The 23,386-nt window shown below is 31.6% G+C and overlaps 1 protein-coding gene across 1 annotated transcript in view; it reads right to left on the reverse strand.

Annotated features, from left to right (window-relative positions):
* The window catches only part of Lrp1b (LDL receptor related protein 1B), a 1,492,917-nt gene that overhangs the window by 191,772 nt on the left and 1,277,759 nt on the right, over positions 1-23,386 (reverse strand). The window contains exons 60-62 of the mRNA XM_077794359.1: positions 19,619-19,818; positions 4,231-4,419; positions 3,184-3,332 (exon numbers count right to left, since the gene is read on the reverse strand). Of these exons, the coding sequence (XP_077650485.1) occupies positions 3,184-3,332; positions 4,231-4,419; positions 19,619-19,818 (538 nt within the window). The remainder of the gene's footprint in view (positions 1-3,183; positions 3,333-4,230; positions 4,420-19,618; positions 19,819-23,386) is intronic.

Raw genomic sequence — 23,386 nt, forward strand, 5'->3', positions numbered from 1 at the left:
TTTTGAGTTAAGAGAAGCCAGGGTAAAATATACTTATGCTAACTATTCATACTAATCAACATTTTATTGTCTGAAAAAGACTTCTTCTATTTTGTGCCTGGGGTTCACTTTTTCATACTTAAATACAGTAACTTTAAAAAGACTAATGCTAAATACAAAACATTCTTCATGGTAAATGTTCTCTAAGACTAATATCTTAGTAAAATAAATTTTAAAGAGCCATAAAGAGGCTACAAATATATATGTCTTAGTATGAGGATAAAAATGCAAATCTACCTATGGTGAAGTACAGTTGAAACATGAAAGATCTCCACATAAAAGATAACTAAAGTCATTTTAAAATTGACTGTTTCTGATTAAAATTATTTAAATAAAATGCCTATAATCACCAGTGTTATAAGAATTAGATTTAATTTTGTTTTTACCAGATTCTCAGATTATGTTTTTAATTTTAAGAAAATTATTGCTGTGATTTGCCTGTTTTTCTAAAACTCTATAGTAGTTAGGAACACATCATTGGAAGCAATCCTAAGATGATAAAACAATCCTTAGTAACAATACATTTAAAACAACAATTTTTCATCAAAGTATTTAATGGTATGATTCTGAAATATCTAGATTCACTTTATTTAAATATCTACCTCTCTAAAGATTGTGCTTCTATAAGTTGGTTGTTCTCTGAGAAGTTTAAAAGCATAGCTTTTTGTTGTTCCTCATCTGATCAGAAAGGAATCAGAGGTAAATATGCACATAAAGCAAACACTTGAAGAGATAAATACTAATGGGTTATCTCCAAGGGATTGTATTAGTAGTTCATTTTTAACATTTTTCTTGAAGAAAAAAAATGAAATGATAACATTTTTTTAAAGAAGTATGGCTATAAACAGAATTATTTGTTCCACATTTTTTATTTGTTCTGTCTTGCTATATTTTTATACTCATTAACACTAATGAAGGTACTTGAAAACTATAAATATTTCGTGTATTTTTTATATAAATAATATTTTGGAGTTTCCTGAGGTTTTCATTTAACTGACTGATCAGATGTTCTAGGCCTTGAATAAATATAATTATAGTTTTTTACAAAATATTTTGAAAAGTTTTTTTTCATTTTATGTTTGTGGTAAGTCCAATGCCTTAGTACCTGTGTCTTTCTGTTGGAGATGCTCAACTGTGTTTCAAAATATCTTCTAGTCTACTCTATTTTCAGTTGGCCATTATGGCTTACCATAGTACACTGTGGCTACAGGGGGCATGGTATCTCCCAAGTCAGCACAAATCATGGAGCCTCAGGGGTGGGCCTCAACAGACTGACTCAGAGATCTCACCAGAGAAAGGGACGAAAGGTTGTTTCAGAATAATCTGGAAGTTAAAAATTTGCTAAACTAAATAACAATGAGAATTATATTTTAAAATTAAAGTGATATGATTTTGCGCTTAATTAGTTTACCCATGTTATACCTCATAGTGACTTTAATTTTCAGTTCTTTAAAAGGATGTATTTTTTTTTTAAAGAAAATACTCAGGGAGTTATAAGTAGAACAACATAGTATGAAGAAAGAAGCCTGTGACCTCTGCATTGAGCTAGACATCAGAATCTCCTGACAGCAGGCCACACCAATTGCACCCATATTCTTCTCAGGGTATTCCAGTTGCTGTAGAGGGCAAGGTGTATAACAACAATTATTATGTACCAGGAATCTTTCCCATTTAATCTTTATAACAAGGGACTGAACATATTATTGCTATTGTTTCAATGTTGCCTCCAAAACTCATATTGAAATTTGTCATTTTATGATATGGGGAGGCAGGACCTTTAAAACATTAGATAAGATCATAAGGGCTTCAATCTTATGAATAGATTATGTGTTTATCTGTCTGGGGAATGGGTTAGTTTTCCAGGGAGTAGCTTGGTTTTGAAGCAAGCAGTCTCACATGTGTCCTCTTGCCATTCCCTCCTGCTGCCCACTCCCACTAGCTTTCACTAGATGCAGCCCTTCCATCTTGAAATTGAAAGCCTCCAAAATTGTGACACAGAAATTTTGGTTCTTTATAAATTACCTTGTCTGTGTTATTCTGTTAAATATCAGACTTAATACAATTATCATCCCATTGAAAAGATGAGAAAATTGAGGCACCAAGAAGTTAGGTAACAACCCCATGTAATCCAGCCAGTTTAGAGCAGTCAGGATTATGATCCCTGTGAGTTTGGCTTTAATCTGTGCTCTTAGCCACTACAAATGTGAACCCCTGGAAAAGCCAGATATCCTTCATTTTTTGTGTGTGATACAGTTCTAATCTGAGAAGCAGGCTGAGTTAGCATTCGCTTCTCTATTTTGAACTTAAACTCTTAAGAGAATTAATGGTCTTGACATGAAGTCATGACTAGTAATTGGAAAAACAGCATATTCAAAGCATCAAATTACAAGACTAAACTAATTAAAAAAAAAAACAAATTGAGGCTTATTTAACAATTTTATCCCAAACAAGATAGTGATTCAAATGTAGCAAAGTGCCATTTAATAATATTTGTGACTATTGTCTACAATTTGAAAATAATAAAATTAAATTCATCCAACTACCATTATGTACGTAAGTTTTTCTGGAAAATATTTTTTTAAAAATTAAAGTTTGAAAGATGAAATAGAGGTTTCAGAAGGGAACCATTTTAATAATTTTTAATTTCTAAAAATCTGAAGAATTATTCTGTATGTAACTCATCTTTTCCATGTCACCATCTCTGAGGAATGGGAGAGATGTGGAGTAGATTCATAAAATTTGTTTGTTTAAACTCCACACACCCTTGTTTACCCTGTGCTTCAATCATCTTGTCTTCTTAAATTATGTGAAATATCTGATGCTTCTACTAGGTCCATTTAAGATTTGAGCATTATTCTGCATGGATCTGTGTAAGAATGGTTTTTATTTTTGTTTGGTTCTTTTTGACCTCCAGGTCTTAGTGCTTCCATAGTCCCATTTTGAAAATATGCATTACAAGGTTTCTTTCTCTACTCTGTGATCATTTCTACAAGGTGTAGAATGAACATTCATTCCATTCTAGACAACAACACAAAAAAATAATAATGCTACAAAAATGGTATAAGTACATAAGCAAACTCATCAAAAACATTGATAATAACTTGCCCATACATCCCATGAGATGATCTCCAAACCTCCACTCACCTGACTAGCTGTACAATTGGATAGACAAGTCCTGTTGTCAGCTGCAAGATAAAAGTTGGTGGGACATGCACAGGTGTGAGTCTTTCCAGGCGCTAGGAGGCACAAATGACTGCAACCACCATTGTTTATCATGCAGAGATGTTTTGAGACTACAAATGAGAAATAGAAAACAAAATAAAATAATCAAGACAAATTGTATAACATGGGAATAAAGATAAGACTTTTAATCTTCATAACTTAAATTCAAATAAATCTTTGTAAGCAAGAACTCATCAAGATTATGAATATGTTTCTTATAAATGCTACTCATTGTCCAATAATATTAATTTCATATTAAATACATTTAAAGATTCTTTCTATAAAAACAAGCATATTAGTAGCAAACAAATTTTTCATTAAATAGAGACCATTAGCACTGTGGATGAAGACATACATGTTTAAAAATACAAATGTAAAATAAAACAGTGAAACAATGCTTTATAACCAATAGTATAGGGACTTTGCTTTCTAGTCCAGTTATGTATTGTCAATAAAATTATCAATACTTTTCCCACAAGATCTGATACAATTTCTATTGGAAATACTCTTGAGTAAAATTGATTTGTCATTTTTAGAACCTTAGCGTTCTTATAATTATACATATGTATATATATATAATTATATATGAATGTATATATTATAAGTATATACATGTATATATACATTTCCTTCTATCCAACATTCCAGAAATTAAAAATCCTATAAATATGTTGTAAACAAATCATTTTAAGTATGTAATTTTCACTTTTCTGAGTATGTGTTATTGCCATTTCAGCTTAATATGTTTTGAACAAACCAATAATTCTTTGTGCTATTATTGAGCTTCTAATCATATCCCTTAATAGCAGTACTTGATATCAGATGAATTCATCATATAAAATAACACTAAAATGTATAATCTGGTCATCTTTCTCAAAACAAAATTACACTTAACCTTGAAAGAATAAAAAATGGAATGTTACTGAAAGATGTTGATGCATTTATGGAAATCATGGAAAGAATAATTACCATCAGGTTGTCTATAAGAATGATACACCTGGATATCTGTGATGGCATGCCATGAGTTAATCAGTGAGAGTCTGTCTGCTCCCGAGGTTTTATGGGCACGGCTGAGTGACTTGGTTTTCCCATCAGTCCAGTAGATGTAGTCTTCAAACAATGTTAGTGCAATCACCCCTGGAATATCTTGATTAGGGACTGTAATAGGAGATGGTAAGATTAATGTTCAGTCTTGGAAGACTGCCAGTTAAAATATTCAATACTACATGGGCTGACAGATACAACTGCTACAGAACTTCATGTGAATAATTGCTGTGACAACCTTTCAGGCCTGCAAGGTTCTTTATTACTGGTTAAGAGAATGCAAGAAAGGGCTCAGGAGTTCACTTTGCTCAGATTTAGCTTGGTTCAACCTCTGGGAAGAAAATAAATATGAACCTGCTCACCATTAGTGGAAGGCTGCTTCACCAGAAACAAATAGCATCCAACATTTTAAAATTCAAAATTGGGAGAATATATATATATTTGTTCTTAAATAAAATCCTAATCCTAAAATCTAAAGGTCAGTGACCAATTCTCTTCTACATTTAAAATGATTAAATTAAATATCAAGGATGAAATGTGTCTGCTACCTAGAAATTGACTACTATGAAACTACTATAAATCATTTAAGTCATTGAGGTTTTATGAGCTTTTTTTTTTTTTACCTGCAAGGTGAGCGAAGGGTAGAAGTGTGGCAGATAACAAAACATTACACAGATTTAAGAGTTGTAAACTCTTTAGTTACAGGTTAAAAATTATAATTATGCCCTCATTATAGGCATGAACAATGAATTGAGCATCACAAAAGTGATTTATCTTTCCTTCAAGAGATTACAGGGTCCTATCAGGCAAATAAGATGTAATAAACCCTGTTTCATGTTTGGGGGTTAAATGATTTTATATAGTTTTATCATTTACTTTGTGCTTCCAGTTTCTCAAAACTAAGAAATAATAGAATTCAGAAGATAGAAATTCTCCAATATATAAAAACATTATAATACCTTTTTCTGTATTTTCAAATTCACTTTTTAATATTTCTAAGTGTTTTAATGAAAGATGATCTATGACTCCAGTAATATGTTCTTTTTTATGACGTAGATTTTGATAATTGAGAAGGAATGTTTATATTTGACTGCTCAGTACCAACTGAATTTGCTAATTTTAGGGATTTGCAGACTTATTTTCAAAATGCTGAGGAAATTAATTTTAAATCTACTGATTTGTTATGTTTATTATGTCAAATGTGATCAGATAATTCACTATAATTCAGATAAAGTAGACATAGAATGAATTAAATGGTAAACCTTTAAATAGATGGTGAATTATTTTATTGATTGTTCTTAACATCTCGCCAGAAACATACCCCAGACTAGATAATATGCATATGATGATACAAAAACTTAAAATATTCAGATGTGCACACTTGATAAGTTTTGAATTTTGACGTAAACATCCAGATGTACACACTTACTCATTTGTGTACTCTTATTAACATGGAGCAAACACTAAAATGATAAGTGGAGTTGGATAGAATGAAAGGAATAGTTTACCATTATGAATCATGTTTAAGCTATTGATACAAATTATTTCCCTCTCTTTTTTTATTCTAGAAATTAAAATAAATGCCACAAAAAAAATTAACAATTGGGTGGATCATGGGGATGGGTGATCATTATGAGTTTTTAACCCTTATATGTATGTTGGGAAACTGGGAAAAAATGTAAAAAATTATGAGGTGCTGAAACATATTGAATTTGTATATCTTTAGATGCAAAGGAAGTAATTTCAACATTAAATATGGACACAAAAATCAATCATTTCTTTTTAAACTCAGTCCTTGAGAGATTCAATTAATTTCTGTGAAAAATGTAAAATTATTCTAAGAATTTGCCAATAAGCATTTCAAAAATAGCAGAGTCTTTGCAATTATTCAGCAATAACTGTAGCTGATATTTATTAAGCACAGGCTTCAGAACTAGGCCAGTGCCTCTCCAAGTGTTTGGAGGTTCTTGTATCATATAAAAAGTATTATCAGGTGCAGATATCAATAGTTTTGAGGTTGAGAATTCTGCACAAGGATATTGACTTTATGTGCCTTAATTCATTTAGTATTTCCCAAAACTCTACTTACTGTAAGATAGGGGACTTTTCTTTGCAGTTGAGAAAACTAAAACTTGGAAAACCTAATAAAGGTGAGGTGAAAACATTAGTAAATGAAGGTAGTGGCATTTGAATCTAAGACACTATCTCTGGCTGCTGAGTTTTAATCCCTTCACCATCCTAGCTGAAGAAACCCAACTAAGTAGACGACATAAAGTAATGGGAACATTTCATAAACAACCTATTAAACACAGTTTATTTAGTGTCTTGGTTGCAATTGCATTGTTATTGTTTCTAGACATGGGACAATTTATGTATGTGAATACCCTCCACCCATTGGAAACTCGTGTTATGAAAAAATGATAACTTAAAGGAAATCAGAAAAGTTAATTCTTACTTCAGAAAAATATTACATAGATGAATGTACCAAGTACGTATAAAAAGTCAGGTTAAAATGAGGAAAATTAGTCTATTTGCCCAAAGTGACCATCTGTTTGTTTCAACTCCTTGTTTGATGCTGGCAGAGAAGAACAGGACGGATACTAGCAGCTTTGGAATCCCATTCCAGGTCTGCTCATTTGGTAAACATGCTTACTTCCGGAACAACATCAAACACAACCACCAGAGTATTTGTCCTAGAGAAAAACTAAAAATACCAACACGGACAATCCTAGACCCATTCATATGACATACCCTGGCTCCATCTGTCCAGTCTTTTAAGAAACAGGGACAAGCTCTTTTAATACCACAAGCAACACCAATGAAAATCAGGCAAAACAAAAGAAACCAAAACAAATGAAAATCTTCACATAATGCCCCTTTTTTACTATTTAGCTTATAACTTAGCAGTATGCTTCATTTCCTCCTTAGGACCTAAATCTCTTCTAGAAGAGTTAATTGACTATCTGCTTAAGTTTCTGAAAAAAAAAAACTTATATTAACTATTTAATGATAAGTATAAATAAATAAAAGTATTTTCCCTTTTTTATTTTCTATCGACATATGAAGAGTTCAATCTACATTACGATTAAATAAAAAAATATGTTCTGGGCTAAAATGTCATTTATTTTCATACAAGAAACTTTTCTCATTCTGAAATAACAGAAAGAAAACAAAATAATTGGTTTTGGTTGTCTATTCATTTTTACGTTACGCACATTTATATATACATGTGATATATGTCTTTATCTACTATTTATGTATGCATGTACTTATGTGTAGCAATACGTCACACATAGAAACACATAAGAGCAGCATACAGATGTATTACAACATAGTGTGACAGTAGTGGAGATGACAAACATGCATTGTGATGGTTCAAGAGGAATGCTGCATAAACTCTAACACTGAGATGTGGCTGATTTTAGGGGAATAAGTAATCAGTGTTTTTTCAAAATCATGATACCTATGTTTCCTAGAGAAAAAATATTACAAGTGGTATTCCCATGTAAGACTCTATTTAGTTAATTAAAAGAAAAATGTGAAGAGTAAATTTAGGGAACCTTTTATTTACAGGTATCCTGTAGACACATGCAAAAGAGAAAATTAGAACTGCTGAGAAGGCTGTAGTTTAACAGCTACTTATCATATATATAAAGCCCATTTTAAAGCTGCTTACTGTAGTTATGCTTCTGCTCTATGTAACAGCATTATTTATTGAACTGTTTCCAGAATTTCACTCAAGCACTAGTTTTCTAATTTTCATCTCATAGACTGTATATTTCAGAAGAAGGGAGTTGATATTTGGCAAAATCATCATCATCATTGTTATCATCATCATCATCATCAAGGAAATATTCTCTTGTGGAGTTTCTCCCTTTTAGTCAGATTGGCTGGCATCCTGCTAAGGCTTCATGGTCATTGTGACAGACAGAAGAGGGGGTATTCCAGAGCATGCTCTTTTCTGAAGTGCTGCCTCTAAACCAGAGACAGCCTATCTGAATACACCTGATGAGTCATTTCTTTGAATAGTATTTATCATGCCAAACAAGTACCTTCCTGGATAACCTCATTCTAATTTTACATTTTCACTAATATAGAGCAAACATGTACAAGAACCAGAGGTCTCATCTTTTGTTGAGTTGAAATTTCATTGTGTTATAGGAGGGCATAATACTGGGATACCAACAGAAGGGACATGAATTTGCACAGTTGATTAGTACTTAGACATTTTTTCAGTGATGCCTATTTTTTTCTCCAATTTCTCTTCCAAAGTTTATGTTTAGGATCCAAGTGCTGTTTCCAAATAATGATTTATGGCCAGTGATTACTGGAATTTATTACTTAAAATGTCTATAAAGACTTTCCAATACTTTCAAATGTAAAACATATAATTTACAGAATGCAAACATTATATTCTATAATTATTTTTATGATGGAATAAAGATAAAGAAATAACTAGAGTGTAGAATTGATTTATTATGAATTGTTATATTGTGTTTGGAAGAAAATACTTAAACAAATTGTGATATTTTATGGTCAAACTGAACCTTGATATAAAATTTACGATGAAAAATTAATCTCCCAAGACTTTAAAATTAACAAGACCACCAATTAATTTTTTTCACTTTGTGAAATATATTTTAAGATTCTTCTATTTTTTTCATTCTTGATGCCTTTACCCCAAATAAAAGTTCATATATCCTCAAAATCAAAAACTATTTGAATTTTTCTCCTTTAATCAAGCATTCTACCTATGAGTTTGTTGTTTGTTGTTTTTGTTTTTTTTTTGTTTATTTCTTTTTTGCACATGCCAGGCAAGGATTCTATGGCTATCATATCATCAGCCCTTTTCTCCTTGTTTTGAATGTCTTCAGTCTCTTTTGAACAAGTCACAGTTCCAGCAATAAACAGAAAACACACCTTCAAATGATAATTGAAAAATTTAATATTGAAATTATTTACAGAGGTATGGTCCTAACTACAGGACCAATTACAGATTATTTTTCCTAGATCTTTTGCCAGAACCTGGTGAAAAAAAAATGCAGCTGAGAGAAAAAAGTCACTCAACAAGAAGAGTAGCCATTGGTGGACGAACTCAGTCACTGCTAAATAAATGTGGTTGGGCTGGAAGGAAAGGGGGGTGGATAAACATTGAAACTTCCCCTTTGTCCACCACTCAATGTTCTGCAAATGCGTTCCACAGAATAAAGTCTACTTAAGACCAGAAGGGAAAAGAGCCTGGATGATGTAAATCATAGCAACCAGCCTTCCAGCACCTGGAACAGGGCAAAAGAGGCAAAGCTGGGAAAATAAGATTCCCTGCAATTAAAATTCCTTATATATTTTTTTTAATGTTGCATATCTCCCCCCCCCCGCCATGGATCAAAGCTATCAATGACACCATTCCCTTGGCAATAGGGTACAAATGATTTAGCCTGACTAGAGCACCTACTGTCTTCAGAAAAGACTAGAGCACCTTTGTTTTGAGAGAACCCACCACTAACAATATCCTCTGATATGCTTACAGAAGGATAATAGCACACATAAATAGGGAAGCTGGGCATGACTAAAATAGCAAAACACACACACACACAAAAAAAAAACATAAAAGGAATACATGAAACAAAGAAAAACAACCATCACTGAAGAAAACAAGGTGAAATTAAATGAAGATTATAAAACTGTATAGGCTAGGACAAAACTGTAAAGGCTTAGACTGTGGTAACAAAGTGGGTCATCACGCCAGAGAAATTGGAAGACAGTGGTCAGTAGGTGGAAGACAGTGGTCAGTGGATGTGGGTGGATAATGGCCTCTCATTTACAAAAAACAACAAAGTAGAGTGGGTGGGTGGGAAAATGGCCAGGGTATACTAATCTTCAGAGAATGACTGCTGAGCCAGTAGCTTTAGTTACAAACACCACAACAAAACAGTGTGCTTTATGTAATCTCAGAGCCAAGGACATCTGTTCTTTGTCAGTAATTATGTCCCCTTCAGCTTTGCTTGCAGATTTTTTTTATATAATTTTTTCCTCTGAACCATCAACAGTAAGCTACAAGATGTTGCATTTATTGTTATCCTCTATAGCCATTTTGCCTGCCTACTCTAATGCAATTGTGCTTAATGGTAATGAATAGCACCAAAAATAGATTTTCAGGCAAATGGATTCAAAATTCATTGTTTAAAATGAATAGCAGTATTAAGAAATGACAGGAACACTCATGATAGATAATATTTCCAAATATTTTTATAGACTATTGAAAAGATATTTTCCAATAAAAAAAATCATGGTTCTTCAATGTCTTGCTAGGGAAGAAAAACAATGTTCTTTCATTCAATATACATCATATGGCACAGCTGATCTAAGCTAATACCACCTATTACAAGATACTGCCTTTTCTATATTGATACTTGATCAAAGGTCCAAACTAAAGTTGTGTGTCTCTCTATAGTGTGGTAATTTGTATTACCACATTATAACTTTTTTAAATGCATCACTTTTATGAAGGCAATATTAAAAATGAATACAGTATTTAAGTCACTATTAAAAAGGCCTAAGTAATTCATGCTCCATATTTTTGTGACATTTCTTGCATCATTTTGTCCACCTTCTAACCTCAAATAATATATCCTTTCTATGTCATCTAGAAATATTAGTGTTATCACAACTCAGTTTTTCCCTCCATCTCACCTATTTTTAAATTATCACAGTAGGAAGTCAGATATGGCTATTTCAATAATTTAGCATCTAAAAGGAATAATGCTGTTAATGAATGTGGACTTAGGTGAAGTTATATGAAGTGGTTAGAGCAGACTGTGAAAATGAATTCTGAGAACTAGACTTTTCCTGGAAATATCATCTCTTGAAATGACATTGCTTTCCATTCTTTGAAGTAAGCAAAGCAACACTGTTTGATGCACTGGGTAAAGGGAGATTTCTGTTACTGTGAAATTCTGAGGGCCTTTCTATTGCTGATACCAACCTTCACAGGCCCTTGGAAATGTGTTTTCTGAGCCTGGCTTTCAGTATATATCATAAGTATAAGATTTATGATATTCTACACACATGTGCCTTAGGAATATCTTTGTTAAGAAAATCCTAAAGAAAACTGAAGATGATAAAGAGTACTTTGTCATTGAACAGATATCAAGTACAGGCATTTACATGAATGCAGCATCTGGCCTTCTAACATTTGTGCAAATAAATATGCTTGTAGGATAAAAGCAGAGAGGAGTGTAATACATTACAAGCAAATGAGTTCTAGGGAGTCTTAGCTATAAAAAGGGGTAAGTAATGGAATTGATAGGCTGTCCTTCTCTGCTCCAGTTTCAACCTCAGTCAATTCATATTAAGAAATGTATTCTGTGAATAAGAGGATTGACCAATAGTGTAGCAAAGGAATTACCTAGATTAGGGAGTAACTGGACCTGAGGTGAATGTACTGATTCCCAAACTACTCCTCCTGTGTGAATATTGCAATACCTCATATTTGAGATAGATGAGGTTGTTAAAAGTGATTGAAAATTCAAACTAGGATAATGTTTTAAATGTCCCCATATTAAAAAGTATATCAAACACATATGACATTATCAAAAAAAAAAGTATAATCTATTTAAACACACATGAAATTTAATGTAGCATGTCCTATTCAAGGGACAAAACTGAAAGATATGATTCACACTGAAATTCTGAGACTTTTTAGAAATGGCAGTTAATTTCAATTTATTTTCCTGGTTCAGGAACACTTCTATAGTAACTTAATTGTATTTTGCTTCCTTTCATTAATTTTTATTGTATTGTAAACAGTAGCACATCAACACTGTTGGCATAAAATAGCCTGTGAAGTCTACTGTTTGTAATGGACTGTGAATGATAGGGATATTTTTTCAAAAGTACTGAAACGCAAAATCTTACCAAGTATGAAACACTCTAGAATATTATAAAATAGTAGGGGGCTGCTCATTAGGTTTCTTCTCTTTCTTAGCAAGCTTTGGTGGATATTTAAATTTTCTAAAGACTCCAATGCAACAGCTATTAAGTTTCAAGAGGTACAAAAGAAAAACATCCCCCTTTTGTTTTCTTTCCTCCTTTTTTTTTCCATGTCAGAAGAGAACCTTTTAAATGTATTTTATGCCATTTCACCAGTAGCATGCTGAGATCTGGATTCCTTTTCCAACATTAATAAGACTATCACTGCATGGGTAATGATTTAGATTTTTAAATCCAAACACATTACTACTCCCTCACAACATCAAATGAATTCCCAGAGCAATATTCTAACAATAGAGTTAGACTACAATACTGTCACTTTAATATTTAGATTTTCAGGTCTCCAGATATAGATGTAGTTATTCTTTAAATGAAGAGTCCTAGTAACATAAGTGCATGGAATTTTATACAGTTTGTCCAAAGTACAACAGACACTTCAATGATAGTCTATAACTTACTGTCATACGCAAACATTACTCTTCAGAGAAATTAGCAGTTATGACTATAAATTTTTCCAGTATGTTGTATAAACTATGTATAAACAACCAACTTATTTAATATAAGATTAAACCATGTAGTGATATGCTGAAAGGTACTTTGGAAAAAATTACTGTGGAACACATAACTTAGAATCTCAAATTTGAAAATAACTTTGTCTTAACTTACCCTTATATATTTACTTTTCAGAAAGTATTTTCAGCCTTTGTCAAGACACTGTTTGATCTTAAAATCAATGGTACAAAAAAAAAACCCAAAAAACTAAGAATCACATATGATTTTCTTTTTTTTTACTTTGAAATAATTAGAATGAAATTTCAGTCTAAATAGAATTTTCTCACATTTAATTTTATTTTAAATAAATTATGTCGTACTTAATTAAATGGAAAACAGAACTTCTAAGCTAAGACAAATATGCAGAATTATTGTTAAAATATTTTTAGGAGATACTTGTAAGTTGTGTTGTATAGACAGACAAATCATTTGAAAAAAAAAAAAACTGTACATTTGGGAATACCCAAAATCAATAACAAGAGATCTCAAATGTCACAGATTCTGTAACATGAAATTCAAAATAAGAATTAAAAGTTTGTCTACATGCAGGAGATGTAGTTATTAGGAAATAGCAAATTGCAATATCAAACTACTCCACTAAAGCAGGGTCTCAATGGTGATACCCCCCACCCGCCCATTTGAAATGTGAATGCCCAATGTCATAGTTTATAAGGTGGGTCTTTGGGAAGTGATCAAGTCATGATGACTTCACCTCCATACGTGGGATTATAAAAAAGATACTAGAGAGCCACCTTTCTCTTCCACCATGTGGGGACAAGCAAGCAGGTGCCACCTGGGAAGCAGTGAGAGTCCTCACCAGCCATTGAATCTACCAATGCTTTGTTCTTGGACCTTTAGTCTCTAGAACAGGGGCAATAATTTTTTGTTATTGTTGTTTATAAATTGAACAGGTATTTCGTTATAGAATCGAAAGCAAACTAAGATGCAGGGAATAGGTTTTTAAGCAACTTTATCATTCTCCCCAGAGAAATGAAAAAAAAATGGGCTTTGATAAAATATATTGATTCTTTTATAATCATATGTTCTGGTTGCTGAAATTAGTAGACATTCCTCATATTTGATACAATTTATGTTCACCATTAAAAACAACTTGAAGGCATTCAAGTAGACACACCTGTTTTTATGTAAGTGTGAACTTCTGTTCCAGCACTTTTTATTAGAGACTATAAACCCATGGGCATCACATTTTCACTTATCTGTTCAAAAACATGGAACATGAATCATGAAAGGCATGCAAGCGTTGGAGTCAGATCATTATGGGTTAAAATTCTGATTAACTTGATTACTAGTTTTATGGCTTTTGTTAAAATATTTAATTTCTTTGAACCCATTTTCTTGATGTAAAATGGCTTTCATGGCAATTATTCCGCAGAATTGGAAGATGGGGTGATTTTAAAAGCGAGCACTGCATTACACAAAGTCCTTTAGACATGGTAGAATTCTAATAAAAATAATGAGTATGAGTATGGTTCTTGCTCTTTCAGCCCAAGAAGCAGACCAAAAAAATGGCCATTGAAAACCTAAATAATAAAAAACAGTGTGTGCCAAACATCTAGTAAAATGTGATGCTCAAGTATGTTTTTACCAAGAAGTTCTGATGTGCTATTGTATGGTGGTTTAATTATAGGTAATTATAACAAATTGTATATTTTAAAGACCTGTAAGAAAGCATTTTGAGTTTTCATTATAAAGGAATGATGAATGTTTGAGAAGACAGTTTCATTTAACCCGATTTAAACATTACACAATGTATACACAAATGGAAATATCAAGTTATCCCATTAATATGCACAAATTCTGTTTTATGTATCAGTTAAAAATAAATTTAATTTTAAAAAGAGAAAATTCACTAATTTGATGGGTTCACAAGGATTAAAAGATGTTAATAACTGTTATGATAATACTCAGGGAGAACTGGGGCTTGAATTGGAAATTTGAGAGTCTCATCAAGACTAAATTAAAAAGCACCTAATTATTTTAGATTTCCAAATTCCCTCAGGCTTAAATTGAAGACTAATCTGAGATTAAAACTTGGAAGTTTGGCAACGATTCTAAAAATGTTGTTTGACTCACCTAGTTGGAGGTTTCATTTAAAGTTCTAAAATTCCCTTTGATGCCATTTTTCTCAACACTCTTATTTCAATAGATTAGGAAACTGAGACTTGTGGAAATTATCTACACTGTTCAGGGTATAGAAGCTAGGTAGCAGTTGATCCCATCCCAAACCCACTCTCATTTTAGGTTTCCCAAACTTTAAAATCCCTGAAAGTTTTTTTTCTCCACATTTCACTTAAAGATTTGTACTTCAGCAAAGTTTTATTTCTTCTTATTCAAAACAAAAGCCTAAAATTCCTTGAGTAATTATCTGTGAATGTGGGCAGTAAAGATCAGACCTAAAGATACAGACTTACAAAATAGTATTATTCACATATTTAGAATCATATTAAGAACTATTCTCTCTCTCTCTCTCTCTCTCTCTCTCTCTCTCTCTCTATATATATATATATATATATATATATATATATATATATATAAATGAAAATCTGAAGAGAATCTTCAAATTGCAAGTCCCTCAACAGGACTATTTTGTGTTTCAAGAACAGAAGGACAGAGTTTCACTTATCTGCATTTTTTTTATTAGTTGCTCTTCTAGGTAAATTATTAGGTGTTCTGAAATGCATTTTAAGGAAAACTACAATAGAGAATGCTTTTAACCACATTTTTAAAATGCCTGTCTTCCTGATCCTGCTATCAAAATTAATGCACATCTTGGACTAGGGATGCAGTTCAGTGTTAGAGAGGATGCCTTGCATGTCTGAGGCCCTGGGTTCAATTCCTTCTGACAAAATAAGCAAGCAAGCAAACAAACAAACAAAAAAGAAGTCTCTCAGCAGAACAGTTTTAAGATTCAGTAAGAACATTTAAGTTGGGCTCACATTAGTACATTTAATTCTTTAAAAATATATGAATATATATGAAACTAATAGATATAAAAATGGTAATTCTTTTCCCCATAAGTGAATAATACTGCAAATCATTCACGTATTATTTACAAATCAGCTCCCAATATTTCTACTATTTTAATCTTACAGATCTCTCCGACTTTTTTCTGCTAATTTACTATTGAATCTAACACTGTATCCCTAGTCCCATAGCTATAATGACTTCAAGCATTTTCTCCTAAAATATTTTAACAGTCTCTAAATTGGTTGCCCTTCCAGGGTCTTTCATTTTCCATGCTGTTGTCAAATCTAATAACAGCACTCTATCAGCTAAACACCATCAATGGCTCCCTATGACCCAAAGGATAAATTCCAAATTACATAGCACACAAAGCTTGTCACAGTCTGGCCCCAATTTGCTCTTGTTCATCTAGTGTCATTATCTCCCTCTTATATGACTTCCAGTCATAGCCAAATTGTATAAACCATATGCTGTTTCAAGACCCCATTACATCTTTGCACATGCCATTCCCTCTGTGTGAAGAATCCCTTCTTCTTTTTCCTATAAAGGAACTTTTACTAAACCTCTCAGACTGCTCACTTCCACAAGGCCTTCCCTACTCCTGTCTGCATTTCACAATGTTTTGCATATATTTCTACCCCAATCTAATTTATGTCATTACCTGAATATCACTTTTTCCCCATTGAACTTTGTTTTGAAGACAGGGATTTATTTGTCTTTCAAACTCCAAGGCATAGCATAATGCATGGAACAGAAAGACAGGTGAGTAAATGTTGAATGAATGAAGAATGAATGAATGAATGAATGGGGAAAGCAACAGAAAAGAAATCAGAAAAAAAAAGTTTAAAAATGAGCCAATGAGCATGTAATTTAAAAGAAGCTACCTGATGTAATAACCCAGTAGCATATAGCATACTTCATTGTATTACCATAATATTACTATTATATCACCTTATTTTATATTTTAGTAAAATACAATAGAATAGGAATTAGGAAGAGAGTCAAGTGACTAAGAGTCTGCCCGCATGCCCCTAAACTAGCAACATTACAAACTAATGTATGTGAACTTTTTTTTTTCTTCTTCTTCTTCTTTTTTGGCTTAATTTTACAATAATGTATTTGTATTTGGTAGAAAGATGAGTTGGAGTTGAGGATATAGCAGAAGAAGAGAAATAGAAATTCACAAGCAAACTACAAGACATTATCTACCTTGGATATAATCTAAAATTTTAAGGCATAGAACTTAGAAACTTCAGAGTTTCTTAGGTTGGGCAAATGATAATAAATGATAACAAATAATACTTAATTTACTATATGGAATTACTCTATTGTTTAAATAAGAATGTATTTGGTAATAAGGCCATTTAAAATCATAAAATTTTATTCAAGGGTTAACTTTTTTCCACCATTAAAATTTGACTTATGAAAAAGAGTCATTGTTCTGAAATTTCTCACTCTTCATATTCTCAAATTACTTTCATGAGTAACATGTACATTCTTCTGGCTAACTTGGATTGCAATTTTAACAAAATTAAAATAAGTGAGAACAATAATACTGGTTTTATCAAGAGAAAACAAGAGGTCAGTGACCAAAGTAACATAGAAGTTATTGATATAAAAATCTCATTTTCCACCTACAAATATGCACAGCATCCTCTTTTGTTTATGTGACAACTGCAAAGAGGAGAATAATCCAGTTCCTTTTTACGAATATGGCAAATGAAGGTCTCTTTCTTTCATTGGCTGTGAAGTTAGCATAATTCAGGGTAGCTACATTTAGCACCTCATTAGTAACTACCAGCTAATTATTGGCCTGTGTACTCAGGTATTGGCAGATGCCTGACAAGGAACTTAATGAATTTTTCATTAGTCTTTCTGTGAGAAGCTTCAGAAGAAAATATTTCTGAAGGAAAAATTCTCTTACTTTTCTTTTCTCCCCTTTTTGAGCCTCAAGATATTTTCTAAATCAAATTTTTAAAAAAATAACATTAAGCTGGATTATTTGTCAGCCAAATAATTTGTTCCTTAATACATTTTGTACAATTTCTCTCTGATATACAAGTTCTTCTACCTGAAGACATTACCAGTACCATGACTGAAGGATACTTTGTTCATATGCATTTAATTTTGTATTGTTTTTCAGAAGATTAGTTGCCTATACATTGTACACTTTTAAAACAATAACCAGAGGGTGTAATCGATAGTTTTTAATGAACCTAGCATTTTTAAGTAGTTTTTGACACACAAACATAAAAGGCTCAACTAAAATATACGTAAGTATTTTACACCATGGTATATTTTTAAACATTTACCTATGAAACAAAAGTTTCTGTAACTTTGTTGTATAGTTAAAATTTAGCTCAAATTAATACATTTGCAACAACCTTGTGCTCTTCATGAATGCTAAAATTGCGCAGGTTTATGGTTATATAGTTAATTGCCACAAAAAAAATTTCAATTATATCTTCTGAGAGTTACGCAGAATATTTCATTTGATTCTTTGGGTGAGATTTAACTTCTGAACTCAAAGTGTGATTTTGATTTTTCAATATTACTTTTGCTTTAATTAAAATCCCAAAGTAATCTCGAATTCTTCACTCAAATTGCATTTTTATGAATATTTTATCTCTATAATTGGAACGTCAACACTTAAATAAATGATTCATCCAAATATACTCATCATACCTCAATGCTCTTATCCTTAAGAAAGCATCTTTAAAAACTTTGTTGGCATTCTTATTTAAAAGGATGTATTTGATTACATATCAACTCAGAGAAATTAAGGTAAAATTCAAAGTGGTGTGGCCTCAGCACCTTTTACATTTCTTGGTTTGTTTGTTTGCTTTTTCCTTTTGAAACTCAGGGTCTTCATACTTCTCAGGACTTCACACTGGAATGTTTCATGGTCTCATCTGACTTTTGACAAAAAGCTTTTCTTCTTTCCTAAGCCCTCCTTTAGGAGTCCTGTGATAATCTTAATACCAGAGAAGAAATCAATCTGTTGGGATAGGCCATTCTAACAGGTTGACTTTATTTGGGAATACTCTGTAGAAGTTATATTTTATGCAATATTTAGAAATGAAAACACTTGAGAGTAAAGGGGAAATTAGGTCACCAAAAATAATAAAGAAACATTTTACTTCTTTATTCAGTAAAAATATAAGCTTAAAAAGCTTGTGCACTTAAAATATTTGAGGGTAATTTGGATCCTTTGTAGTTTCCACTATATCTATATCATATTTATCCATATTTCATTTATTGTCTAATAAATAGACATGAATGCTGTGAAAATACTTTGTGTGCAACCAGAGACTTGAAAATTTGTGCTCTATATTTATAATATGAAATGAATGGCATTCTTCCATCATATATAACAAATTAGAATATATAAATAATTTTTAAGAATTATATTTACTCAGGTTTTAAAAGGAAAACTGATATTCTATCAGATTGCAATAAAACTTCATATTTAGAAGTAAATATTCTGTTATTCCAAATCAGCTAGGATATATGAATATATTCATTTATAAAACTAGCACACATTTACTATAAATTTAGGAAAAAATAATTTGAAAAAGCATGAAGTATCAAAATTGTTTATATATAAATTATATAACTTCTGATAAATATATACAATTCTAATTTATTTATGCTTTCATAAAAATTATAATAATGAAATCTTAAATTAAGAAATGTATTTGATGGGAGAAAGCATATAAATGAAATACATATTTCTAAAGGAACATTTTATGCACTAGTAAAATAATGACTCATGTATACTGCCAACCTTTGTGTCTATGAGATCCATCCATGTTGCTAAATTCAATGTGGTTTTCATCAGCCCAGTAGAGTCTTTGGTTGACATAATCTATTGTTAGTGCCATAGGTCTAGCAATCTTTGTTTCTATGACAACACTTTGATTGGTCCCATCCATTCCTACACGGCCAATGTGAGGATACTCACAGCAGTCAATCCAATACAAATACCTAGGAAAGAAAATCAATAGCCATTTTGTTTACAGCATTCTGGAAGAAAAATATCACATGATATTTCACTCTTTTTTTTGCTCTGTTATTCCTAAATTAATTTTTGAATTATAGGTCTCTGAATTATAGATCTCACAGAAATCCTTCAATGTAAATTTTTTCTTGTGAATTTTTAAACTAATCACATAGAATGGTTTAAAATACTCACTTAATTTATACATTTCCCTTAAAAATATTATATATAGAATAAGATATTTTACAAGTGTTAATATATTATAGATGTCCCAAAGTAACAAATGTACATTTCAAAAAGACATCTACAACATTGGAGAAATTTCTATCTAAATCTGTGTTTACTTCTATGTTTGTATGTATGTACATATCTATTCACCAATCTGTTACTTTGGTTTCTCATAGGTGAAAATTAAAAAAAAAAAAAACAATAGAAGGATGCATTTCATCTACTTGAATATGCATTGTCAATGTGGTAGCCCCTAGCCAGTGACTGTTAAAGTTTAAACTGTACTTAATCAAATAAACTATATTGTATCAAATAATATTTAATGAACTAGATTCTTCTTCATGCTAGGTATATATTATATGTCCAATGACCATGCATCTATAGTGGGTATTCTATATAATGGAAAAGATGAAGAACATGCCTGTCACCACAGAAAGTTCTATAGGAGAGCACTGATTTAAATTATGCTATTACAAGTTCCACAGTAGGACATTCCACACATGGCAGGGGCAATAAAGTAAAAGTAATATTAATATTATTGATACTAATTAGGATAAGTTAAATATAAATATTGCATTCCATAAAATACAAATAGCTGACATATCACTCAGAAATTTCATTATTTTTCAGCTTTTCCCTCAAATGTAAGAAAAGTCATTCTATTTGATTATATAGGATACATTTCATTATCTATATAATTGAAGATTTGAATTAAAAGACTTTTTATATCTTTTTCATATTCAAACTTGAAATTTAATTCTATTAACCAGAAAGGTTTTTCTAGGTCTCATCCTTTCTTTATGCCAAGTCTAATCCTTGGCAATTAATTCTTCAGATTTAAAAAAATGCTGAGATATTTAGTTGAGATTTGAAATGTCCTTTAAACAGTTTTTTCCTTATAATTTTGACAAAGATAATTATATTTTGATATTTTACTTCACAATACAAAATAAATAATAGTTTTCTGGAAAATCCACTTATTAAATAGCAGGTTGATGGAAATAATCATTATAAATAACTTGAGAATATTTTGTGTTGATCATCTTGTTGGGGTATGTATAAAGGCATGGAGTACATGGATAATAAAATAATTATTTGATAACAAAAATGCCATTGACACACTAATGAAGTATGGTTCATAAAAGCAGAAATATATCTCTTGTAAGGACTAAACTGAAGGTGGAAACTTGTAAGCAGAGGTTCAAAGGGAGCTCTGAGAATGAAAACTTAAACTTTATCCAGGAAATCTCAAGTCAGCCTCTCCTGAATCATTACTGGAATTGTTGTAAATGCTTCCAAATACCTGTCTACATCAATTCTGAAGATATTTTAAAAATTCCAAGTCATCAAGTAATAGTAGATGCCACGCTCTTTCAAAAAGGATGTTCTATTTTTTTTAATATTGCACTATTTTTAGCATTTTTTTTTTTGGTACTAGGGATTGAACTGAGGGGCTCAACCATTGAGCCACATCCCCAGACCTATTTTGTATTTTATTTAGAGACAGGGTCTCACTGAGTTGTTTAGCAATTCACTGTTTCTGAGGCTGGCTTTGAACTCATGACCCTCCTGTCTAAGCCTCCGGAGCAGCTGGGATTACGGGCAGGTGACACTGGGCTCAGCTCTTATTTTTAGCAATTTTTTTAAAGACAGCATATGTCAGTGAAATATGTATTCCAGAAAAACACACATGCATTCTTTTGTACAATGAATTTATGGAGGAGCACCTTTCCTTCTAAAGAAGAGATAATGTCAGATACAAAATAAAAAAACTCGATCAGAAAAATGTCATAATGAAAAGTAGTTTATCTTATTGAAATAAATCAGGATATGCCTACTTGCCTTAGTGAGCCTGAATCTTGGGAATATTGATATATTAATTGTTTTTCCCATTAAATGTGATATGCTTACATCAATTTCTCTCTAAAGGGTTAGATACAATTAGACTTATTTGTCCTTTCACACATAATTTTTTTTAACAAATGGGGATAAATGAATAAAATATAAATGTTTACATGTAACATTAAAAATTCCAAATAGTTTTAATTGGAGATACGCTTCCTATTTGTATTCAGCTATAACCTCTACAGATTTTTGCCCCTACAATTAAAATATCTTAGAGATGAAAAGAGAGATTTCTATATTAGATGATTTCAACAAAAGTGTTGAAAATTGTTGGATGTGAATAATAATGCTTTTGAGTCCTTTAGGTAAATTGTAAGTTTCTAATAGTCTAATTTCCACAGGAGTTCAGTTCTTAGTTTTAATCTGCATTATGAACTTTATCTGGTTAGAATCATCATAGCAACCAAGATAATAAGAATAGAAAAAGTATGTGTCCCACATCTGATACAGCACTCTCAAGTCTGGTGGGAGGCCCATAGCTGCATCTTCTCCCTGATATTTGAGCCTTTCATTATTTATTTAGCTCAAATATCCTCCAATTTACTATCAAAATGTGAGAAATTCAGCTCTAGTCTAATTTTTTTAATTACGATCTCACATTTTTAATTTCTGTGCTTTCATATCATTTGCCTGGCCCGATGACTCTTCAATTATAAATATATCTTCATGAAGATGTAATTCACATTGCCCCCTCTGGTCTCCACAAATTATTCCTTGATTAGTGTTAGTTCACATTTTCAAGGTAGGTTAAAAGATCAAGTATATTTGAGAAGTGTTTTGTAGGATTCCTAGGAACCCTTATGCTAATGGCATTGTGATTCTATAAGAGGAGCTGCAGGATCTCTTGTTAATCAGATAGTTTGGAGTCATACATTTATTTTCTTAGAAAACTCATAGAATTATTGTACTGGGGAAATTGTGCTTTAGTTACTCCTGGTCTACAGAATCTCCTTTCTTTGTTACAAGTGTCACTGAACCACACATGATGATATAGGTTCTCATGACTCATAATCAGAGAACTGTATCCTAAGAGTCAATGATGGAACAATTCTGATAAATTCCAAAGCTATGTTTAATTAAGCAGATAGACAAATTTGTTTTGAATAATGATTGACAGAGACCATTTTATATAGCAGATAATTCTAAGTAGTAGGGGGATGGAGGTAGACACTTTTGCCTTGAAAGATCTCTCTGTGGATTCAGTAGAGGCATATTTTTTTGAAAGCATGAAAATTAAATAAAAATTAAAACATATGAAGATAGAACTATTTTACTACAGAACTACAAAATATGGAAGTAAATTTTACCTCGAAGGAGGGAGGCATTTCTAAGATGGCTTGTGCTCATTATCAGTCTCTTAATGAAAATCTTATTTTTTAAACTAGCTTAGAAATTCCATAAAAGTAATGATCTCTCTGTTAG

The sequence above is a fragment of the Urocitellus parryii genome, chromosome 1, assembly GCF_045843805.1.
Source record: "Urocitellus parryii isolate mUroPar1 chromosome 1, mUroPar1.hap1, whole genome shotgun sequence".
NCBI classification, from domain to species: Eukaryota; Metazoa; Chordata; class Mammalia; order Rodentia; family Sciuridae; genus Urocitellus; species Urocitellus parryii.